General features: G+C 42.4%; 1 protein-coding gene across 5 annotated transcripts in view; it reads right to left on the minus strand.

The window, feature by feature from the left end:
- The window catches only part of TOX2 (TOX high mobility group box family member 2), a 265,767-nt gene that overhangs the window by 123,445 nt on the left and 119,776 nt on the right, over positions 1-22,546 (minus strand). For all 5 annotated transcript variants that reach the window (XM_032793340.2, XM_032793339.2, XM_032793335.2 and 2 more), the window contains exon 3: positions 3,547-3,792. In XM_032793340.2, the coding sequence (XP_032649231.1) occupies positions 3,547-3,792 (246 nt within the window). The remainder of the gene's footprint in view (positions 1-3,546; positions 3,793-22,546) is intronic.

The raw sequence follows: 22,546 nt of genomic DNA on the forward strand, positions 1-22,546 counted from the left end.
ATTCTTAACAACATTTAAAATTTGTATCCTAAACTTCTTGCAATTATAATTTTTCCCTTTCATTAAAAATATTTTTACTGCAGAAATAAAATAAATGGCAGCAAAGGTAGGAAACATCTGTGTATGCAAAAAAATGTGCAGACCATTGCGAGCCAAAGCACATAGGAGGCGTGTTAATACCCTTAACATTTGCATTAGTCATTTAGGTCTTGAAACAAAGACAAAATCTCATCAGGCTTCCTGCTGAACTCTCAAACAAGAGTCACCTTCCTAACTGGCTGATGCCCCCGTTACTACACACAGTGAAACAATTACTGCTTTGTTATTGTCAAGTCAGTAAACATGTTCCTCCTTAGAATGAATTTTTCCTGTTGCAAATATCTACCTTAAATATGGGTAACTTTCAGGGAGGACCACAGCACTTCAGATGCCCTGCAATGTCACCCAAGAAATGCCTGAAGCAGTCTACTTCATTAGACCATTACCAAGTGGGTTATGACTTGATGGGCATGCGGGCTGAAGGTATTAATGATACAAATTTAAAAATCTGCTCCATCTCTGGGATTTTATTGTTCCCTCATGTGCGTGCACAGCTCCCATTAATGCTAATCAGGCTTACACATGCACATTGGGACAAACACTGTACTGCCATGTGCGCACACTGGAGTCAGTGGGATCCCGGTCCGTGCATCCAAAGGCAGAATTTGGTCAATTTGTGAGGGAAAAGGGGGGTTAGGCTGTAACAAAAAGTTGATAGAGGAAAAGTGTTTGACAGGTGGGTAAGAAAGGATTTCATTTGGGCCTAGAATTACTCCATAATTCATTTACTGATCTGCCTTGTTACCGCTGGGACCTATGGAGATATCTTTCCCAATCGGTTTGCTTTAAAACCAAACACTTCCAATTCACTATCAGCTGGAAAATTCAGGTTCCCTGGATTTTTAATTTTAGTGGTAAGGGGGAAACAACTCAATCTCTCTATTCTGTTTTCAGCATACTAAGCTCCCTTCTTATCTTCCCTAGCTCAGTCCTGATTTATTGTCAAGATGCTGCATTTGTAAAACAGAACCATAAAATAAGAAAGAGAACATTTCCCAAGGACTACTCCAAAATAAATTATTTCAGACATTCAGAAGCTGCTTAATAAATCCCACTATTCTTGTTTCTCTGGGTATTTTAGAAACTGATTTATCAATGCAATATCACCTCGCAAAAATGAGACAATTCACACAGGGTAAAAATATTGTGCTATGAAAATAGGGGTCAGAAGTAGGGGCTGTGCTTTAAATTAAACTAGGGAAAACATCTTTCATACAAAATTGACTCTTTTTGTCTCAGAAATGAATAATTTAATGAACAAAGAACCTAAAAGCTAAAGAGGAGCCCAATGTAATATTTAATTTCACAGAAAGAGATCATTTTAAATATCATGTTCAATCGTTTTTAAACACACAAACTTTATCAAGGGGGGAAAAAAGTGCAGACACGCCAAGGATTTTGGGAGCTTTGGTGCGTTCCTAGAGAAAGTGATAATAGCTCCTGTGAACACTACTACCTTCCAGACCCTTATCTACTGAGGCAAGGAAAAGCAAATACTCTTTAGCGAGGATGGTTGTGGAGATGCACGCATGTTAATTAAACAAAATTAGCTCATTTGATATTGATGCATTCCAGTGACACTCATGGAAATCAATGATCTTAGAAACAACTAATATAGAAAACCTACCATATAGTTAAATCTGCTAAAAGGGAAATTATTATTAAATGACTTCATCATAAATTCAACACAGCTGATGAAATCAAGACAAAAGCTTACACAACATGGCTGGTTCTGTGCTGAACTGATCTCTATACCGGGTTAAATAAGCTTTTTTTTCCCCCTCAGACCTCCATTTTTAATTCAGTATCCCTATGCTAGTCCTTTCTGCAATAGGTTAACATGAAACTTCTGAAGATATTGCCTTGTTCCAGAGTAACCCAAAAGGCATTTTAGGACTGCCATCTCTAACCTGTGCAGGACTGGGGACTGATACTGCTCTTCTCAAAATCATAAGCAAAGCTCCCACTGACTTTGAGAGGACATGGGGTAGGCTCAGTTCTTTCACTAAATGGGCTTTTAAACCATAGAATGAGGTAGTCCATGCCACACCTTAACCTTTTTACTAGGCCAGTGAGCAGGTTACTCCCATTTTACAGTACTTGTAATGAACATAGTGGTCTATTTATTATTCAAAAGATCATTTTTGGATGCTTTGTTTTAACATAAGAACATAAGAATGGCCACACTGGGTCAGATCAAAGGTCCATCCACCCCAGTATCCTGTCTACTGAAGTGACCAATGACAGGTGTCCCAGAGGGAGCAAACCTAACAGGTAACTCTCTCCTGCCATCCATCTCTACCCTCTGACAAACAGAGGCTAGGGGCACCATTCCTTACCCATCCTGGCTAATAGCCATTAATGGACTTAACCTCCATGAATTTATCTAGTTCTCTTTTAAACCATGTTACAGTCCTAGCCTTCATAACTTCCTCAGGCAAAGAGTTCCACAGGTTGACTCTATGCGCTGTGTGAAGAACTTCCTTTTACTTGTTTTAAACCTGATGCCCATTAATTTCATTCGGTGGCCCCTAGTTCTTATCTTATGGGAACAAGTAAATAACTTTTACTTATTCACTTTCTCCACACCACTCATGATTTTATATACCTCTAACATATTCCCCCCCTTAGTCTCCTCTTTTCTAAGCTGAAAAGTCCTAGCCTCTTTAATATCTCCTCATATGGGACCCGTTCCAAACCTTTAATCATTTTTGTTGCCTTTCTCTGAACGTTTTCTAATGCCACTGTATCTTTTTTGAGACGAGGAGACCACATCTGTACACAGTATTCAAGATGTGGGCATACCATGGATTTATATAAGAGCAATAAGATATTCTCCATCTTGTTCTCTATCCCTTTTTTAATGATTCCTAACATCCTGTTTGCTTTTTTAACTGCTGCTGCACACTGCGTGGACATCTTCAGAGAACTATGCACGATGATTCCAAGATCTCTTTCCTGATTAGTTGTAGCTAAATTAGCCCCCATCATATTGTATGTATAGTTGGGGTTATTTTTTCCAATGTGTTTTGGATGACCCAACCAAAGTATGCAGGAAAAATAAAGCATGCATACTTCACTCCCTAAAGGCAAGAATCAATGTGTATGACATTATGCACCAAGAGCGAAATACAAAACCACCCCTTGAATACAATTAGGTTATTAACAGGGTCCAAAAAGGCACAGAATTTAAAATACAAAATTACGCTGAAAAGCACCATGACCATAGCCATGCAAATGACTTCTACAGAAACAATCAAACCACCCCCATCTTTGAGATATGCTCCCTGTCCAACTGAAGGCAGCTCGGTGTTCATTGCCTTTATTCAGTCTTTAGTTGGAAATGCTTTTTCCAGAAATATCCTTCTAAATTCAAACGACTCTAATGACACACAGTGCATTGTATTAGGTCAAACAGAACCCAATAAAAGAGAAAACTTTACTCACCGTAGGTAGTTGGCTGGAGAGAAGATGCCCATCCTGACTCAACATATTAGACACCATGATGGCTGGAAGGTCCATGTTCTGATAGGAATATGCAGGTATCAGGCTATTTGGAGGGAGGCCGTGACACAGTGAATGATACCCGGTTTCATGATCCACCAAGTGAAGAAGCGAGGGCTCCGGGAGGTTAGGAGGAGTTATAGGAGGAATTTCATAGTCTTCATTATTCTCATTCTGACCATTATACGTCTGAAATAATAAAAGGACATTTTTACAATGTGTCACTTCCTTGTTGCTTCAGCAAAAGAAATATTTTGTGATGCAAAAATAAATAAATAAACAAACATTAAACACAACCAGATAATACAATAATTCCTAAATGACAATTCCCAGTCATGTTCATAAGCAGGTCCCACAGCAACATCAGACTATCACAGCATGCTGTAATTAATATCAAGATCATCCCAAAGCAAACAGAAGGGGATGTCTCATGGCCTGAGCTTCATTTTCTATCACTCAGGTATAATGTCCTGCCTCCATCTGCTTTTTAGAACTGTCATCCACCTCAGCAGAAAATTCCGTGCGTGGATCAATGTCAAGATATGACCAAAAGAACTAAATTTTCAAAAAGGGCTCTAAGCTTGCTTCTTGAAAGGGTATTTGCATGCACAAATCTGGTAGTAATACATACAACTGCTGCATTTGTGAGTACAAATACTTCTGTGGACACACAAATGAGTGTGCAATATTTATGATTGGGATTTTCAAAGGGCCTTAAGGCGGAAGTAAACACTCCACTCCCATGGAAAGTCAGTGGTACCTGAGCGCCAAATTCCTTTAGGCTCCTTGGAAAAAACCCAGTATTTATCTATCAGTCAAGAGACCTATTCAGAAATGGGGCTGTAGCATCTTTTTTTAAAAAACAGAGTCTCAATTGACTGCTCCATGCATGGAGACCTGCCCGTATTTACTTTATTGTGCAAAGGTATTTAAGAATAAAAATACTTTTAACTAACTCTTTTCCTGATGACACTACCTTGAAGAAGAACACAAATTGCAGATAGTTTTATCGTGATCATTTTCAGTTCGGTGGGATTTATTAAAACATTTCCCTGATCTGTGTTAAAAATTAATCTGAAATTGCGCTCATGTAATTCTCCTGAGAGAAAATATATTAGATCTACAGTAAATTTAAAATAAATGTGAATCTTGCAATAAGATTGTTAATTGTGATATGGAAGAACATAATAATAGGTTATATTTTAAAGAGAAAACTTGTTTTAAAGATATTCTACATCATATATGACTATACTATATGAAATTCTGATTATCCCTAGTGTTATACACATGGATTTTAAGATCAGTTTCCAAGATCACCTAGTTTCATGATTAGATTTTGATTTAATACTTGACTTAAGACCAGAAAAATGTGTGTAAAAATGGTTAAACACTGTAGACTATTAAGCCATTGCCCCAAAACTCTCACACATCCTCACCCTCCATTGCTCCAGATTAAAATAATAATAAAATAAAAGATTTATGTAACTTGAATTAAAAAGTCTTCATGAAACGCAGCAGAGAGCAAGTGAAGAAAAGGCTGTCTGGAATCTCGTTATGAAGCACCAGTCGGAGAGTGCATGAGCTTGAGTGTTCTGGCACTTTCTCTGGAGAGAAACATTGACTGCAATGGCACCATCCCTTCGTCACTCTTCACAGAGGTGCAGAGTTTAACATTTTCATTATCCTTAGCTAAGGTGAGTCCCCATCCTTTTTTGTCTCCCCTATGTTATTCACATGATACCATTGCAATAAAGATAGTAATCGGAGAACTGATTGTGGGGCCAATCCTGTGATTTATATGCCCTCAAAATTCCCATTGACTTCACGCTGTGTACACAAGAAATGGGGGCTCAAGGTCTATACTATATTAGTATCAACACAGTTATCAAGTGGAGATTTCACTTCAGTTATTCTTCCAACCATCTTGTCTAGCTCAGATATTATGTTGGAAAGGGCGGGGATGACAGGCTGCACATAAAAGAGTATAGGGCCGATGGATTCCATTTAATAAGTCTGGTAGTTAGTTTTCATTTGGGTTACACAGTATGAAGTGCACTGATTCATTCTCAGATATTGAAGAGGATTTTGTTCCACGGTATACAGAGAGGGATTGAATAAATCATTGCACAGCAAACTTCTTCCAGCTGGTTTATTTTGGTATCAGGTATATAAACAAGTGACTTTGCTGTACTTAGTTAAATTATGTAAAATCCATTCCAAGTTTCCTAAAGCGCTCTTCAAAAATACAAGTTTCTTGTGTTTCTGCTGAGCAGCTTGCTAAAAGGCTTTGAGGAGATTTTGTTAGGAGTATGGAAAACCTGTCATCCCTGCTCACACCCCCCTGCGCATTTCTGTCTCCTCACTCTATTCAGCTCAGAAAACAAGAACTGTCTAAATCACAAAGCTTTCCGAATCACTACAGTATTAAGCAGTCATATCAAAATAAGGATCAAAGCAGTACACAATCAGAATCAGATTAGACAATATCCAATCAACATAATCAGACTTCATACCTGCAACCATTCACACCATATCAGCTAACAACAATTTTCTAAGCCTATATTTACTCTATATGTGTTTTAAAAAGACAGCTAGAAAGATAAGGCAGATATTCAGTAGATAGATACTGTATATAGGTGGAATCCATGATGATGATGTATTGTAATAGACACTGTTTATTTTCACATTTGGGATGACTGAATCCATACTCACAAGTGATGGTTTAAAGTTACCACTGAAGAAATGCTGTCCTCTAAAACTCTTGTCTCAGTAACAACCAACTACCATTTCCTCATCAAGTGTGTTACACAACGTATTTTGCATTTTAATGTCATTTTAGATTAAATTATGCAGTAGATTATGCATTATAATATACCCTACAGATTAAATTATAGATTATGTTAAATTTTAATTATTTACTACCAAACTCTTCCCCCCCGGTTTATGTTCAAACCCATTCATCCCACCAGGGACTGAAAGATGTCACCACAGTGACACTCAACTTCCTTAAAAGGCGGTTTCCACTATTATACTACAAATGCGGAAGAGGTAGGATTTTCTACTTTCAAATATACTGAGCTCAGCTGAAATGAGGAGCCTGAACCTGCACAACTCCCATCGACTTCTGCGGGGGAGGGAAGAGTTGCGTGCAAAGTCACAGCTTTATTCTGCAGTAATAGGCACATGTTAAAATTAAGGTTGCCACCCATCCAATTTCTACCCGGACAGTCCAGTTTCTGGCTTCAGATTTTCAGGGTCCTGGCAACCCTAAATGGCACCTGAACCAAAGGCCCAGTTACTGTGGGGCAGAGGGAGGCACCAGGGCATTAACCCACGCCAGCACCTGCCCAGCTGGGGCCACCTCCTACCTGCAGGCAGGCTCCTTGAGATTATCAGTTAGCGACAGGGGGTGGTGGGGTAGAGTGAGCAATTAAATATAAACTTGTTTCAAAGTTAAAATGTGAATTTATTACTCGGAATCTCGAAGACTCAGCTTACCCCATAGCCTGGCTAGTTTGTGACTTTAAAGCTAGAGTCCATCAGGATGCAGAGGGGCTATGATACAAGAGTAGCTATTGAAAGGATTCTGGCTGATTCAGACAGAATTCAAGCTACAGCAGCCTCTCTGCCACCCTTTCAGCAGGTACCACATACTTTCCCCTCCACAGGACACCAGGACAGCGATGATTCCACTCCCAATTTATCATGTCCTTCCACTTTTGCATAGGTAACACTGCATGTGCCTCTGATACCTAGCGACTTCATACCCCTGTCTCACAGAGCATAGAAATGTCAGGCTGGAAGGGAGCTCGAGGAGTCAAGTCCAACTCTTGGGCTGAGGCAGGGCAAAGTAAACCTAGACCATTCTGGACAGGTGTTTGTCCCACCTGCTCTTAAAAACCTCCAACGATGGGGATTCTACAACCTCTCTTAGAAGCCTGTTCCAGAGCTTAACTACCCTTAGAGTTAGAAAGTTTTTTCTAATATCTCCACCTCAATCATCCTTGCTGCAGATTAAGCCCATTACTTCTTGCCCTGTCAGTGGACCTGGACAGCAATTGATCACTGTCCTCATTATAACAGCCCTTAACATGCTGGAAGACAATCATCCCCCTCTGTCCCCGAATCTTCTTTTCTCAACACTAAACATGTCCAGTGTTTTTTTAATCTTTCCTCCGAGCTCTGGTATTCAAAACATTTGATCAGTTTTGTTGCTCTCCTCTGGACTCTCCAATGTGTCGACATCTTTCCTAAAATGTAGTATCCAGAACTGGACACAGTACTCCAGCAGAGACCTCACTGGTTCCAAGTACAGTGGGACAAATACTTGCTGTGACTTACATACAAAACTCCTGTTAATACACCCAAGAACGATATTTACCTTTTTTCCAACTGTATCACATTGCTGACTCGTATTCAATTGTGATCTATTATAATCCCCAGATGCCTTTCAGCAGTACTACCACCCAGCCAGTTATATCCCCATGGTGAGTAATGGCAGCAGAATCTGTTCCACATCCTGTACAACACTACAGCCTCTTCTACTGAACAGTATAAATAAAAGCGCACGATAAAATGGAAAGTGGTAATGTCTGAATCCTACATCTGTCACCTTAATTTTGGCAGCCTGAACAGACACTGACAAGTCATTGGATCTACTAGCCTTGTTAGAAGAGGATTTTCTCCTGCAGCCTGATTGTTGCTGGCTGATCAAGGAGTCTACTTCCTGTTTCCTTTGCACCCAATCACAGTATCAATAAAGCCTGGGGCAGTTCCAGCCCATGTAGTATCTTTCACGCAAACTGCAACCCCAAACACTTTATCGAGTGGGTTCACTAACAGCTGAGGGAGACACAAATGAAAAGGAAGGAGATTTTCAAAGGCACAAACAGCAACTAGCCACTTAATTCCCAGTCACTTTCATGGGGAAAAAGAGATGCATCAAGCTGAGCTTGATAAGGAGAGCTGAGGAGGTGCAGAGATGCAAGGGGTTGCTCCTGACCGCACACACCAGTGGCCTGACCAGGGATGAGCAGAGTGGAGGCCAGAGCTGGAAGAGGGTGGGAAGCAAGGACGACAGTCATCTGGAGCAAGTGCACAAAGTCCGTCAGGAGAGGGAAAGGGAGAAGAGAGACCCAATGCAGGCTCTGTTAGGCTGGCTACAGAAAGTCCACGGAAGGTTGTTTATAAACAGAGGGAGATTTTGAATTGCACAGAGGGCAAGTGGGGTTGTTTCAGGATGGTGGCTGAGAATTCATGTTTCTTTCATGTACATTCAAGCAGCAACGTTCTGTACATGCTGAAGCCTGGGAAGCAGGGACATAGGGAGGTCTTACGGCAGGGAACTGCAATTGCCAAGATAAAGGTAGATGAAAGCTTAGAAAGAGTTTAACGGGGGAGCGGCGTGCCCAGGGGGTGCTATAGAGTCAGTGATAAGCATATTTTGCAGATGGAAGGGAAGAAGGGTTCATGGTCAAGGACGACACGAAAGCTGACGACAGTGAGGGTTATTGGAGAGAGGTCTGAATTGCGAGGAGCAACAGAGAACAGGTCGTTGTGCTCAAATCCCAATCACCTTTGTAAATGAGGATTAATTGGTCCTATTGAAAAACTGCTCCCTGTAAAACGTCAGAGGAAGTGATTGCTGACAAAGTCAGGTTCACCCAGGGCCGGCGCTTTCATTTAGGCGACTTAGGCAGTTGCCTAGGGCGCCAGCATTATGGGTGGGGGCAGCATTTTGCGGGGGGGGGGCGGCAGGCGGCTTCGGTGGAGCTGCCACAGTCATACCTGCAAAGGGTCTACCGGTCTTGCGGCTCCGGTGGACCTGCCGCAGGCATTTCTGCAGACGGTCCGCTGGTCCCGCGGCTCTCATGCCTGCAGCAGGTCCACCGGAGCCGCGAGACCCGTGCGCGGGGCAGCGAAATGGCCCGGCACCTAGGGCGCCAGAAACCCTGGAGCCGGTCCTGAGTTCACCTCAGTATTCAGGTGGCTAGAGAGCAACTTCTACCAGCTCATTGGTTCAAAGGGGATAGGCAATACACAGAAGAGCCCAGAGTGCCTTTACTGACCGAGGGGGAAGCATCATTGAGAGGGTCAAAAGGGGAGGCTAGGGAGGTGGAGGATCTTATTCTGGAGATGTGGGACATGCTCAGGACAAGAGAGATCCTGAGGAGCTCAGTGAAAAATGAGGATGTCCTCAGTACCCCAGGAGTTAAGAGCCTGACTTTCTTCTAAGGCTCAATCACTTTCCCTTTTTGTGCCCACCATTTAGGTCACTTAGACATCAAAGCGCCTGAAGGGTCAGTACACTCATGTGTTTGGACATTACTACAGATACCTTAAACTGCATCTGCAAACTGCTGGGGGAGCAAGGGCAGAAGCCAGGATTTTTCCTTTAAGATAACTTGGGCCCAAAGACTAGTGAGTCTGAAGCAGCACTGAGCCTTTTCAATGCAAACATCTAACATTATTATAACACAACGTAAGCGTATGTGACAAAGGAACATGCTGCTTCTGCTGCTTCAATGCTGGACAGAAACAACTGCAGTTCTGTTCTGTTCCTACCAGTCTGCTGCACAAGGCAGCTTCATGGAGAGATTAGGTAGGCGGGTTGCTGGAATCAGATCTCCCCTTCAAGCAGTGAGACTGAACGTTCAGCTGCTGCAAAATCATTGCATATGGGAATGTTGTGGGTACGGACTGCAAGAAAAGTGGGAGGAACTTGTGCCAATAAGCAATTGCCCTGTCTTGTCTCCTGCAAGCACAGAACTTGCTGGGCCACATAGCTCTAGAGTGCCAGGCAAGTTTTCCTCATGTGTTAACCCCGGATTTGCCCGTTTCTGCCTTCTTGCCAAATATAGGCATCACCCACATATGGCTTACAGAGCATGTTGTGGGACAGGTCCCAGGAAAAGGGAAGTCCCCACCTCCCTCTTAATAAATTAACCTGAAGCACCATGCCATCCATTCTACTTCTCTTCCCTGAGTGGGTACACGGAGCCAGCAAACATCTGCCCTGAGGTATGGAAAGACCATTTCTGTGGAATTACTCTCCTCTTTCATGACACTATAGAAGCCCCCCAGCAAGCGTCCTGTGTGATGCATGATCTAGGTTTGGGGTGTGAATGGCCTCTGGGGAATGTTTTTGTTTGTGACATCATAGCTGCCTGCAACCCCAGCAACACAGGAATGTAGTGGGTATGTGAAAGATGACTCAGGTACTTTTTTCTTCCATGCTGTGGCACCTACTGCCCTTTCTGGGAGGGGTTCCAGGTCCAGCAACCTGTGGGGAAGTCCATCTTACCATCATAAAAAGAGATGGGCTGCTAGGAGGCTGGTGTGGCCACTGTGGATTGCGTGAGATGTACATGGTTCTTCAAGGATCTGCTCTTTTGGGGGCCTGAACCCCCAGCTGCTTCCTCCGTCCATGTGCCAGAGCAAGGGAAGAAATGGGTAGGAAGTACTGAGAAGAGAACCTTGGAGTTTCCCATCCCCTGTGCATTAGCAGACCACACAGGGGACAGTCTGGGCCACAATGACCAGATGTAGAAAACTGCAGCATGAATGCATTATAGATGATATTTAATTGCTCCAAAGTCAGTCGTGGAGCTGGTTGGAACACAGGGAAAAAATTGGCCAAAAAAATTCTAAAGAAAACAAGAAGTTGTTTGTTTGTTTTGGGGGTGGAGGGGGTTTGGGGTGAGGTGGGGGGAATGGTTGAAAATTTTTCGCTGTATTTTTTTAACTTGGGTTTCTCTCACCCTCCAGCTTCCCACCAGTGCAGAACAGAATGTGTGTTCCTGTGAGCTGATCACAGGCTTGGGAGACAGGAGCCCTGGGCTTCGTTCCCAGCTCCACCCATTTCTCTCACGCTGCAGTCTAACAAGGTTGCCATGTGTGACAAGCACCCAAAACAAGAAAAAATTATTCACACAAGAAACTCAGAAAGCCTTGGGAGTCCTTCCTTCAGCACAAATGACTCTACCACACTGCTTCTCAAACTTTTGTACTGGTGACTCCTTTCACGTAACAAGCCTCTGAGTGCGGCCCACATCATAAATTAAAAAACATGTTTTTGTATATTTAACACCATTAAAAATGCTGGATGCAAAGCAGGGTTTGGGGTAGAGGCTGACACCTTGTGATCCCCTCCCATATAGTAACCTCACGATCCCCTGAGGGGGCCTGACCCCCAGTTTGAGAACCCCTGCCCTAACATCTCAGCTGCATGATTCTTAACTGCTGCCGTAAACCATTTTCAACAATAAACCCGTGAAAGGTATGGAGCTTTGAGAGTAAAATGAGTGACATTCCTTGACATGACAGAGAGCTGAGGGGTATGATTCCATTGCTAACTCATGGCATGACCTGTGGGACAGTTCTGGGGCTATGTCTGTCGGCATTCAGCTTCTGTGAATCCATGTTGCATTTCAGCCTCCATTCTGGCGGTGTCCTTGCCTGTACACTGTAACCCTCAGCTGGATTGTATCATCACTCTGTTGTTAACAGGCCTAGTGCCTAGATGTCTGACTCTGCATGAGAGCCAGCAAGGGGGCACCAACTTCGAACGACCCTCCAAAATGGGAACAATGGATTTGCCAAAAAGGAAACCAGGCTAAAGGAAGTTGGTTCTCCCAGTTTGTCTCCAGGAAGGCTGAGACTTTAAGCACCAGACCAGGGCTTTGAAGCCAGTCAGTGACAGAGTAGTCTGAAACTTTGTTTAATGGCAGAATGTGACCTCTTTCCCCAGCAGAACATTGCCAGGAAGCAGGAAGTCGAAGGCAGGAGGGGACTACCTACCTCACATATGGACCAGTCCCAGGGACTCACAGAAGGAGTGAGCATAGACACAAGGTGGAGCACGTAGGTGTTACTTTTGCATAGATCTGCATAGCTCCAGTACTGCTAAGAATAAAGTGAGTGTGTGTGTGTGTAAAAAATTCCTGTGCAAAGCCTGTGGGTTCCTTGCTTTATCTGCTATGTGTCCCCAAAGAGTTAAGTGACACACCCAACTGCCAATGAGGATGGCGCTCTGGGAGATTGTAATTTTCAGCACTGGACTCTGGCACGCCCAGTAGGCTGGGAATAATGGGGATCCACAGGTTGGGTCCAATACAGCAGACCTGAGACTGTCCACAAGGAGGATCTCAGCAAAGGCTGTAAAAGCTGGATTTTCAGAGATGCTAAGATCTCACAGCTTACATGGACTTTATGGGAGTTGTGGGTGCTTAGAACCTCTGAAAATTAGACCCGTGAACCTTCCTGTGCTTCAGTTTTTCCCCATATGGAAAATGAAGACAGTAATGCCTTTCTTTAAAAAGCATTTTGAGATCTACAGCTAGCCAGCCTCATCTCAGCATGTTATTGGTCACAGAAAAGACGACCTGACCGTGAACCTGGGAACCAATTCTCTTTTGAAACATGCCAAATATCCAACGACCTCAATTCTCCACTGAGTCATGTTCTCTGTGATTATTATTGTCAAGAGGTGTGTGTTGTCAGATGCTACCGGTGTGGTACTCTGCTCTCTCCTTGTTGGTATCACTCGGCTGCGTGCGTGTGTTCCCTCTGTGTGCTGCCCCAGCTCTGCGCAGATAGCTGACACAGCAGACCCGAAGAGAACCCCCAATGACCACAGAGTCTAGCAAGGTATGAAGGCACGTCGGCCAGGTTTATTGCCGTATTGGATACAATAATAGTTCCCTGTAGGTTTCTTAGCCTAACTCAGGGCATACTACGAATATGTACCCACGGTCAATGGACTCGGCTTAGTCAGTGACGGGACTTTCCACTGCCCCCTCGGCCGGACAAAGACACCGCCCCAGGGATACATTCTTATACACAGGTACAAACAAGTTACACATCACTCCTGACGTATTGAGTTGCCACCCCTCTACATAGCAAGGTGCCGCCTCTCACCTTGTACAACTTGGTTTGATTAAAACAACTCTATTCATTAATTTACCTTTTTGCCCCTGTCATTGGGATGGGTCTGCCTGTTCTTTCTTATCTGTGGAATGTTCCAGTATAAGGTGTTCTGGTACCATGTTTATACTTCGGTATGCTAGGTGAATAAATGTTTATGCCACATCAGCCCTTTCCACGCCAGTGTCTGTGAACCGAGCCGGCCTTCAGCTCACAGCTTGACTTTGCTTTTTAGCTAAGTCTTAACCACACTTTAGTTCAGGCCTTAGGCCTCATACTGGGCCTTTATCAGGGCCTTCACTTACTACAATTATCTGCGAGGATCCAGAAGTTTCAGCCAATCTCAGAGAATATTATTCACAGTTAGAAGGGGAGATTTTCAGCATTACTACAGGTAAATATTTGCCCTGTGAAATAATGTTCATAGGCAAACTTGAGTCTGAGAGAGAAAACAGCAAAGAATTTATTTTCGGTGAACTGCAAGGAACCATGGAGAATGGTGTGATCCACGCCACCTTAACAGCAGAGACAACGCAAAATGCGATGGACTGTGTGTTCACAAAACCATAGAATCATAAGACAGGAAGGGACCTCGAGAGATCTTCTAGTCTAGTCCCCTGCACTGAGGCAGGACTAAGTATTATCTAGACCATCCCTGACAGGTGTTTGTCTAACCTGCTCTTAAAAATCTCCTTTCATTTCCTAACAGGGGCTGCTTTTAAGTTACAAGAAAGCAGCCCCAACACACACTCCTCTATACAGCTCTTTACTAGCACAATGTCTCTACTCATTGCCCATGTGATGTGTTCTCCCTTGATTTTAAAAACTAGTCAGGTGGAGTCACGGCAGCAGATCCTCAGGTCCACTCCAACTGCACTTAGACTACGACCTAACAAGTGGGGGAAAAGAGTCTCTAAGCACCGTATTCCCCATCCCCCAATCCTGGAGCCAGGTCAGCCCCCGCCATAATTTAGAGCAGCCTGAGGCCATCTCCTAATTACAAGGCTGTAACAGCCCCCTGGGGCCATTCCACTGTTTCTAGATTGTGGGAGCGCAGGGTTGTTCTGCCTGCAGCCCTCCTGCCTCCAGCCCACCTGCAACACAATCCTTATGCTGGGGGAGCTGGGAACAGGCAGCAGAGAGCTGACTCCCCATGGCGACAAGGCATAGACCCAGAGGGCTCCCTCTGAGCCAAAGGGTAGGTTCTCTTTCACCAGGAACATCTAATTTTGGGAGTGGACTGGAGAAGGGATTTCAGGAGAACAATCAGGAAACGGTGGGTCTGAAGTCTTCTTTTTTCTCCTCCTTCCCCATACTCCATCCTCAGAGGTCAGAAGACTTGCTGACTGAAGTGCAGACACAGTCCAAAAGAGGAGAAGCCAAAGAATCATACAGCTAGCTAACGCATGGGAATTACACTTTCCTCCTTTCCAACAACAAATCTAATAACAAATATAGAACATGTCACTACAATATTGCCTTAGTGGCTATGGGAGAATAAATATCTAAGACCATCTATACAATGAACTATTTACTGCTGGGGCATAGGTGAAGTTTACCATAAACTGTTTGTGGCAGCTATTCCAAAAAATCATATCATGAAACTTCAAATCCACATATAATCCTCAGCACGTACTAAATAGTCAGTAGACAGGTGGGGTGGGAGGGGACAGGTGTTGGCAGGGACTTGGTTAAGAGAGAGGCTTGGCAAACATGGGCCAACTGAGGAGAAAAGGGGGTTGAACCATCATGATCAAGTGAAAGGCCTAAGTTCACGACTGAATGACATCTTTTCCCACCCTCCTAGAGTCTGATTTCCATGTCCATCTTTGATTTATCCAGAGTCTAAGGCAAATGAGATTTCACCAACCTTGGCAGATTTACAAGGGTAGCATTTTGGCAACAGTGCATTGTTCCTAAACAGTGACGCTAACACAGTAAACATAAACTTTCAATATCAGACAGAGAGTGTCTAATGTGTGTCTTATTCAAATATGTTTACTGTAAGCAATGCCTAGGAAATTCTGTGAATCACCTTGTTATTTATGATGGAAACTCCCTTGTCTATATCCTGTTCATGAGACTGCACAGTAAACTGTCATGCAAAGAAAACTGTGAGATGAGAGTGAGCATCTACTTCCCTGCTTCTTCACCTCCCTCCAGCCCCAGTTGACCTCATCACCTTCCATTACCCTTGTCCTCTGCAGCTCTTTCCTTCCCTTTTCAGAGGTACTCTTGAATTCAATGCACAGCTAGATGAAGCACTGCAGTTCTTGGAGTGATATGGTGCTGTGGACCAAGTATACCAGACAGAGACAAACACTGGTAATAATGGTGGCAGGTGAATGTTATCGACTGAAGAGAAATGAGAGGAGTAAAAGAAGGCAGTGTGATCACTATGGATGTCAGGGGAAGGACACACTGCTGGTAGAGAAACAGTGGGCAGGGGCACATGCCCCTTCATGTCCCTTTGGCATGACGTCTCCACATAGTACTGATGGAAAAGGGAATCTTCTTTAACACCTGGGATTTCAAACCTCAGTGCAAATAACTGCAGTAGCACTGATTTTCTGCATCAGCAGTTCTGTGAGTTGGGAATGGAAATTGATTTGCTTCATCTTCGCATGTGGAGATCTAGCATGTTCTCCATTGATGTATATGGAACAAGAAAATAGGATACCTTCTGCTATACTTAGAATACACTCTGAAATATGCATAGATCCACGACCCTTCTTATAGTCACATATACGAATTGCAGGGTCTACAAAATACATTGAGTAGAATTGGCCGAATACTCAAAAGAGGCATTTGTGAATAGTCACTCATATACAAATTGCTAATTGTCTTTGACAGTATTCACTGCTCCTTTCCCTCAGTTCATGTGCACAAGTTTTTGTTCAAGAGAATGCTGGTAGAAGAGGAAAAGGGCACAAACACTTGTGAAGAAGTACATTTCCACTGGAACTGTTTGCACAGTTCCAAACTATGACATGAAAATTATCTTTCTGAGGGTTTTAAAGGGAAGGCTAATATCAAACTTATAATGGAAGGCAAGGCTCAACCTTAACTGTGGCTCCTCTGAATAATACCAACTGTCAATGAGACCTAAAAGCCCAATGACTGAGTATAAATAATATGTAGTTTTTAACCATGCATGAGTTATTTATGGGTTTTTTTAAAGGATAAGTTTAAATAAAATAAAAGCCAGAAAATGTGTTGTCAAAACTGTCTCCAATCTGAACGTCCATATCTGCACTTCATTTACACTGGTGTGAATAAGGAGGAAGAGAGATGATGATGACAAATTATCTGTATTACAGACACACCTAGAGACTTGATCAGGGCCTCCTTGTGCCAGGTGCTGTACAGACGTGATACAGAAGAAAGTCCCAGCCCCAAGACATTACAGGCTAAGACCCTGATCCTGCAAAGACTTATGCTGACTTCTGGACTACTCAATGTGCAAAGAGTTTGGCACATGAAAATCTCTGGAGAATCAGAACCTACCTAAAACCTTACAATATAAATAAGTGCTTACACTGAACATTGACTTTGATTTTTCAAGCTCCAGCTGACTTTCACCACAACCTCAAATGGAAAATTAAAAAAAAAAAAAAGTTGCTATGCACAATTTGTAGCAAAATAAACCAATCCTATTGTAGGCTTAAACAGTCTCTCTACCCCTTCCCTTTTTTTAAACAGTATCTTATCCAGAACTGAAATCCTGTCAGATAGAGTGGATAGCAGAGAACTATAACTTCTTATTATGTGTATAGTGATTTTATGAATTCAGTGGGGAATGAAATGCAATTTTGTCAGACTTGTCTGTGTTCATAATGACCAAGTCAAATTAATCATCGTGGATAATACTCTTGTGTCAGCCATTCAAGAGATTTTTTAATAGAATTTTTCTGATTCATGTCTTGCAGTACATCAGATCTGTAGTACTGCAGCACTTCTAAAAATCAGTGCAATTATGGCTTCTTGTTGGCCTGTCATTTTCCTGGAATAAAAATGTCTCTGCAAAAGTCACATACTGTATATAAACCAAAATGAAAAACAAAAATATAGTTACAATTAGCCTTTTGTTTTGTTTTGTTTTTTAAAAAGATGTAATGTCTTTTGGAGGCCATTACTTACAGGCAATATATGAAGGTACAGTGTGTGATGCTGAAGATGGGCTGTTTTATCACAACACATACCAATTTTGTGCTGGTTGCCATTCTTCCTTTTATTGCTCTGTAAATTAGTGTTTTTGTGGGCATGAAAATGATTATCCCATAGAATAAACATAGAACAGGTAATGGGTTTACAGTCAAATTATTGTGTTTATTAAAAATGTATCCAGGAAAGTCTCTACAGGTCCCAGAGGGCTCTTGTTCAGGAAAATCTCTGGTTCAAGAAAAGGTTACAGTTATCATAAACGCAGATAATACATGCATGAAAGCAGCAATGCAGCATGCAATGGTATATAAAGGATTAGTAATGCTACTTTTATCCTCTTGTGTGAGGATAGAGACCTAGAATTCCCCACTGACAAAGCCAGAAATGAGTTTTGGAAGTAGTTACCCTCAGGAATAAAGAGGAAAAATTGTAATCCATCACAGTTGCCAATCTTTCCTGCTTTTATTACTAGGCTTTTTGAAGTACAGCAATGGCTGTGTAAAGAAGTACCCAGGAGGAGTCCAGAAGAGCTGCAGAATGTTCCCAATTACAAATCTACATCAAGATCTGGGGACAACTTCTCTCTCCAGATACATGCTCTCAAGCCCCACTGACTTCATCTTGGAGGAGAACGAACACTTTCATAGAAACAGCACTTAAAAAAAATAGAGGAAAGAATGGAAACTACACATATTTATTACAGGAACAACTGGCATACTGGATCAGACCAACAGGCCATCAAGACAAGTATCCTGCCTCTGAAAGTGACCAGACTAGATGCTTCTGAGAAAAGTACAATAAATCCATAATGAACAATTACAGAATAATCTGCTCCTAAGGCAAATTTCTTCTTACTAGAACTTGTCAGCTAGCAGTTAGCTTATGCCCAGCAGCATGAGGGTTTAGCCTTCCCATATTATATATAATTTAACTACAGATGTTCTCATCATCCACAGAAATGTCTAATTCTTTCAAAATTTCTATTAAGCTCTTGGCCTCAATATTTAGTGACAGTGAGTTCCACAGAATAATTATACAGTGTGTAAAAACTATTTCCTTTGACGAGTTTTAAGTTTGTTGCCCTTGGCTTTTCACTGAAATAGTTACTTAGAAGATAGGGAAAACATGAGTGCCTGCAGTATTTTGGTTCATTAGCAAGTTCTAGAGCTTTAATATTCCCATGTCCTGCAGGGTGAATTCTGTTGAGTAACCTCGAGTTCCTGTGAGAAAGACTCTTCTCCCATTGAGCAGACCAGAAAAGGGCCATGGGGCTGTTGGTGAGATTTTTGAACGTGCTCATTTTGTTGGCTTATACAAAGTTAGGGCTACATTGAGCATGTCTGAGAAATCCCACCGTCTGTCTTTGTAGTCAGATTTGGAGAGGTCTCATCAGATTCATGTTAGATCCTTGGCTGCTATTGAATTGTTAGGTAGCATCTGTGACCAAGAATGCTTTTCTCTACTTGTGCTTGATGAGAAGAGTGTGACCATTTCTTTCAGACAAGTCAAATTGTTGCTTTTCTTGGCTATTCATGCAATTGTCTTAAGATCATTTGCTTACATCATGCAACTGACGGGTTCTGTCTACAGCTTACTTTGAACTCCACTGGCTGACATCACAAGGTGCACAATGCTTACTGTTACTTAGGCATGACTTTTGTTACATGCTGTAATTTTGTTGAGCTCAGTGGGATTATCAGCCATCTTAATATTACTGTTATTGCTTGCATGATCTTAAAAAATATTAGGGATGAATTACACAGCCAGTGCCAGCATCTTAGCTGGTGTCAATTGGTGGAGCTTCATTCCACCAATCTATACTAGCAAAGGGTCCATCGAATACTGGTGTCTGTAAACAGTGATGAGGTCAGACTCTCTCTCTTAGTTTCCTAGTATCTTGGGCTGTGCTGGACAAAAGAAATATTAAAATATAATATTCAAGAATATTATGCACCCATGCATTTGACAAGCACAGATTTTATATATTTTTTTCATTCATGATATACTGCACAATATTGCATAGAGATGCATTGTTGGACCACACCAATTTCATATTTTGTGTTAAGCAAATGCTGCAGTACATAATTATGTATAATACAGTACATGCAGGTCAAAAGATAAGGCTGCTTGAAAACATTAATGGAATTCATGCAGGAAAGAATAAGTAACAAGCACTCTAAGAAATTAATGCAACCTGGCTCCAGTGGAGCAGGAAAATAAAGTACCCAAAGCAGGAACAATACTACGCTGCACTATGCATATTCTTTTTCCCTTTCCATCTTACATAATATTTCCCTAGTGTACAGAATTTAAATGGTTCCAACGAAGTTGTGCCAGTTTTAATGGATACTTTGGAGAAGGTTTTCAGCAGGCTTACATGAAAGCACATGCTGCCTATATTCCACTGCGCAGGGCCAATATGCACTGCACATGGCTGTAGTACTGTGTTACAAATGGATTTCAGTAAACATTACTTTATTTAAGGCTCCGTGGAATTAAAATGATCAAATATTGCTACAATGAGAGGGCTACATACTAACTCGATTCACCCATGGTTTCTGCTGAAAAGTCTCATGTTTCTTCTTAATTTGTCAATGAAGATTCAAGACATAAGGGGCCAAGTGTTCAAAAGGAGGCATGACTATTCACCCCCAAATCCTGCGTGCACACTCGCCATCCACAAAAATGACATCTGTATGCACAAAAATGGGTTCATGTGCATAAACTAGTGTGTGACTAAGGGGCCATTCACAGGAGCATGTGAATTTTTGAAGGTGTATAAGAGATGCCCTCCTCAGAAAATACGATACAGTGTTTCCAGCATCACATCCTTAGTGAATATCTTGGACGAGCCCACTAAATGACCCACCAGTACATAACTGGTGTGCCTTGGTGTATGTGTGTGCGAGTGTGTCTCTCTCTCTCTCTCACACACACACACACACACACCACTCTCATGTACAGACTGATATTCTGAACTCCTTGATGTATTTTTATTACAGATGCAAAATCTCATGTAGTTTAGAATATCAAAATGAAAATTAAGAATGGCCATATTACACACAATACCAAGACAACTCTGGGAGGATGGAACATGGCAGCTGTTTAACAGCCTACAGCAACAGTTCTTGAGATTTTTATGTAGGAAGTGAAGAATAATGCAGCCAACGGAAATCAAAGGGAGAGTTTTAGGTGGAAATTTAAGCCACAAAGCTGGAATTAACCACATTACACTTGCAGAAAGTACCAATAGATATTTAATAACCATACATAGTCAGGCCTTCGATTTTTACCTCCCATCTAAGATATGCATATGTGAGAGATCTCTGTTACATGTTCTCATTTAAACAAGGCCTAGACCAATGAAACAGCTGCTGAATATCATGACAAGATGAACAGTGCAGCGTGTTTTGGCAGTTGTCATTTATTTCTGAAAAAATACTGAATAACCTTTGCTATTCCTCAGGCATTAACCATAAAATAGATGGAACCCACGAGGGTAGGCAAACCACTCTCTATATGTTCTGTCAGCTTATAAGCATCAATTCGGTGAAGTTCTGAGGGCTAAGGAATACAGGGCCAAGCCTGGTCCTACTTAAGTGATTGCTAGATCTCCCACTGGCTTCGTTGTGCCAGGGTTTGGCTTATACTGAGAAAGATGCTGAAATAAATCTGAAACATAATCAAAATGTGATGAGCTAAACTTCATATTAGCATAAACAGGACAGCTCCATGGATGTCGGTGTTCTAAAGTAGGCACTAGCAGTGGCTGTAGGACAGCAATGCTGTCACTCTGGATATCTCAACACAGCAATAAAAGACCTGTGGCTGGCCCAGGCCAGCTGACTTGGTTAGGATCGCAGAGCCCGGGCTCCAGCCTGAGCCCAAATGTTTCTACACTGCAATTTTATAGCCCCACAGCCCGATTCTGAATTAGTTGACTAGGCTCTGAGACTTGGTGTTGCAGGTTTTTGATCGCAGTGTAGACCAACCCTCTACACTTGGGGAGAGGGATTCCTTCCCCCTACCCCATAACCCAGCCGAACTCCTCAGCACACAGCCTGTGCAAACAGAATGGGGTTACCCCTGGTACTATTCCAAGCACCCCCCAACAGGGGCTAAATAATTGAATGTAATTTAGGCAAGCATTTGCCAGGGGTTCTAAAGGAGTTAGGCTCCCACCTCCCACTGACCATCACTGGCAGCAGAGTGTCTATTGTTATTATTTATTGTCTGTATTACCATAGTGGACCAAGATCCCATTGTGCTAAGTGCTGTACAAATATAGAGCAAAATGATGGGCTCCGCCTAACTCTGGAAAGTTCCTTTGCAGCCCTCAGCCTAAATCACTATGAAATATGATTGGGCCTAACCCACTTACTTCAAAAGTTAGCTTTGAGCCCTACAAAGTAAGCTGACAGTGTTTCAAATGGAAGGGGCGAGGGGGGAGAAAAGAGTATGGAGAGAAGAACCCAACAATACACAATAGAAGCAATGCCCTCCTCCTCCATCCCCAGATTTGAAGTAAGTGTCTGATTAGCACAAGTAACACAGACAATCTCGGGGAAAGCCTGCATAATGTGGTGCAATCTAGCACCTCCCCCAGGGTGCCCAGCTGCTGCAGAAGCAATTTCACAGCTCATCATCCATTATGAGATTAAAATATTTTTTTTCCTCCCGTGAAGTATTAATAAATTGTGCAGGCAGCCCAGAGTCGGTGCCGTTTACACAAATGGTTGTGAATCACGTACCTAGTTATTTCTTAATGGATGGAGTCTCAGCAGTTCTCCTTATCCTGTCATTTGAGAAACCAAACACACGAACCTGTACACATTGCCGTTTGTTTGCATCATCA

Source organism: Chelonoidis abingdonii, chromosome 14 (genome assembly GCF_003597395.2).
Source record: "Chelonoidis abingdonii isolate Lonesome George chromosome 14, CheloAbing_2.0, whole genome shotgun sequence".
Taxonomy (NCBI): Eukaryota; Metazoa; Chordata; order Testudines; family Testudinidae; genus Chelonoidis; species Chelonoidis abingdonii.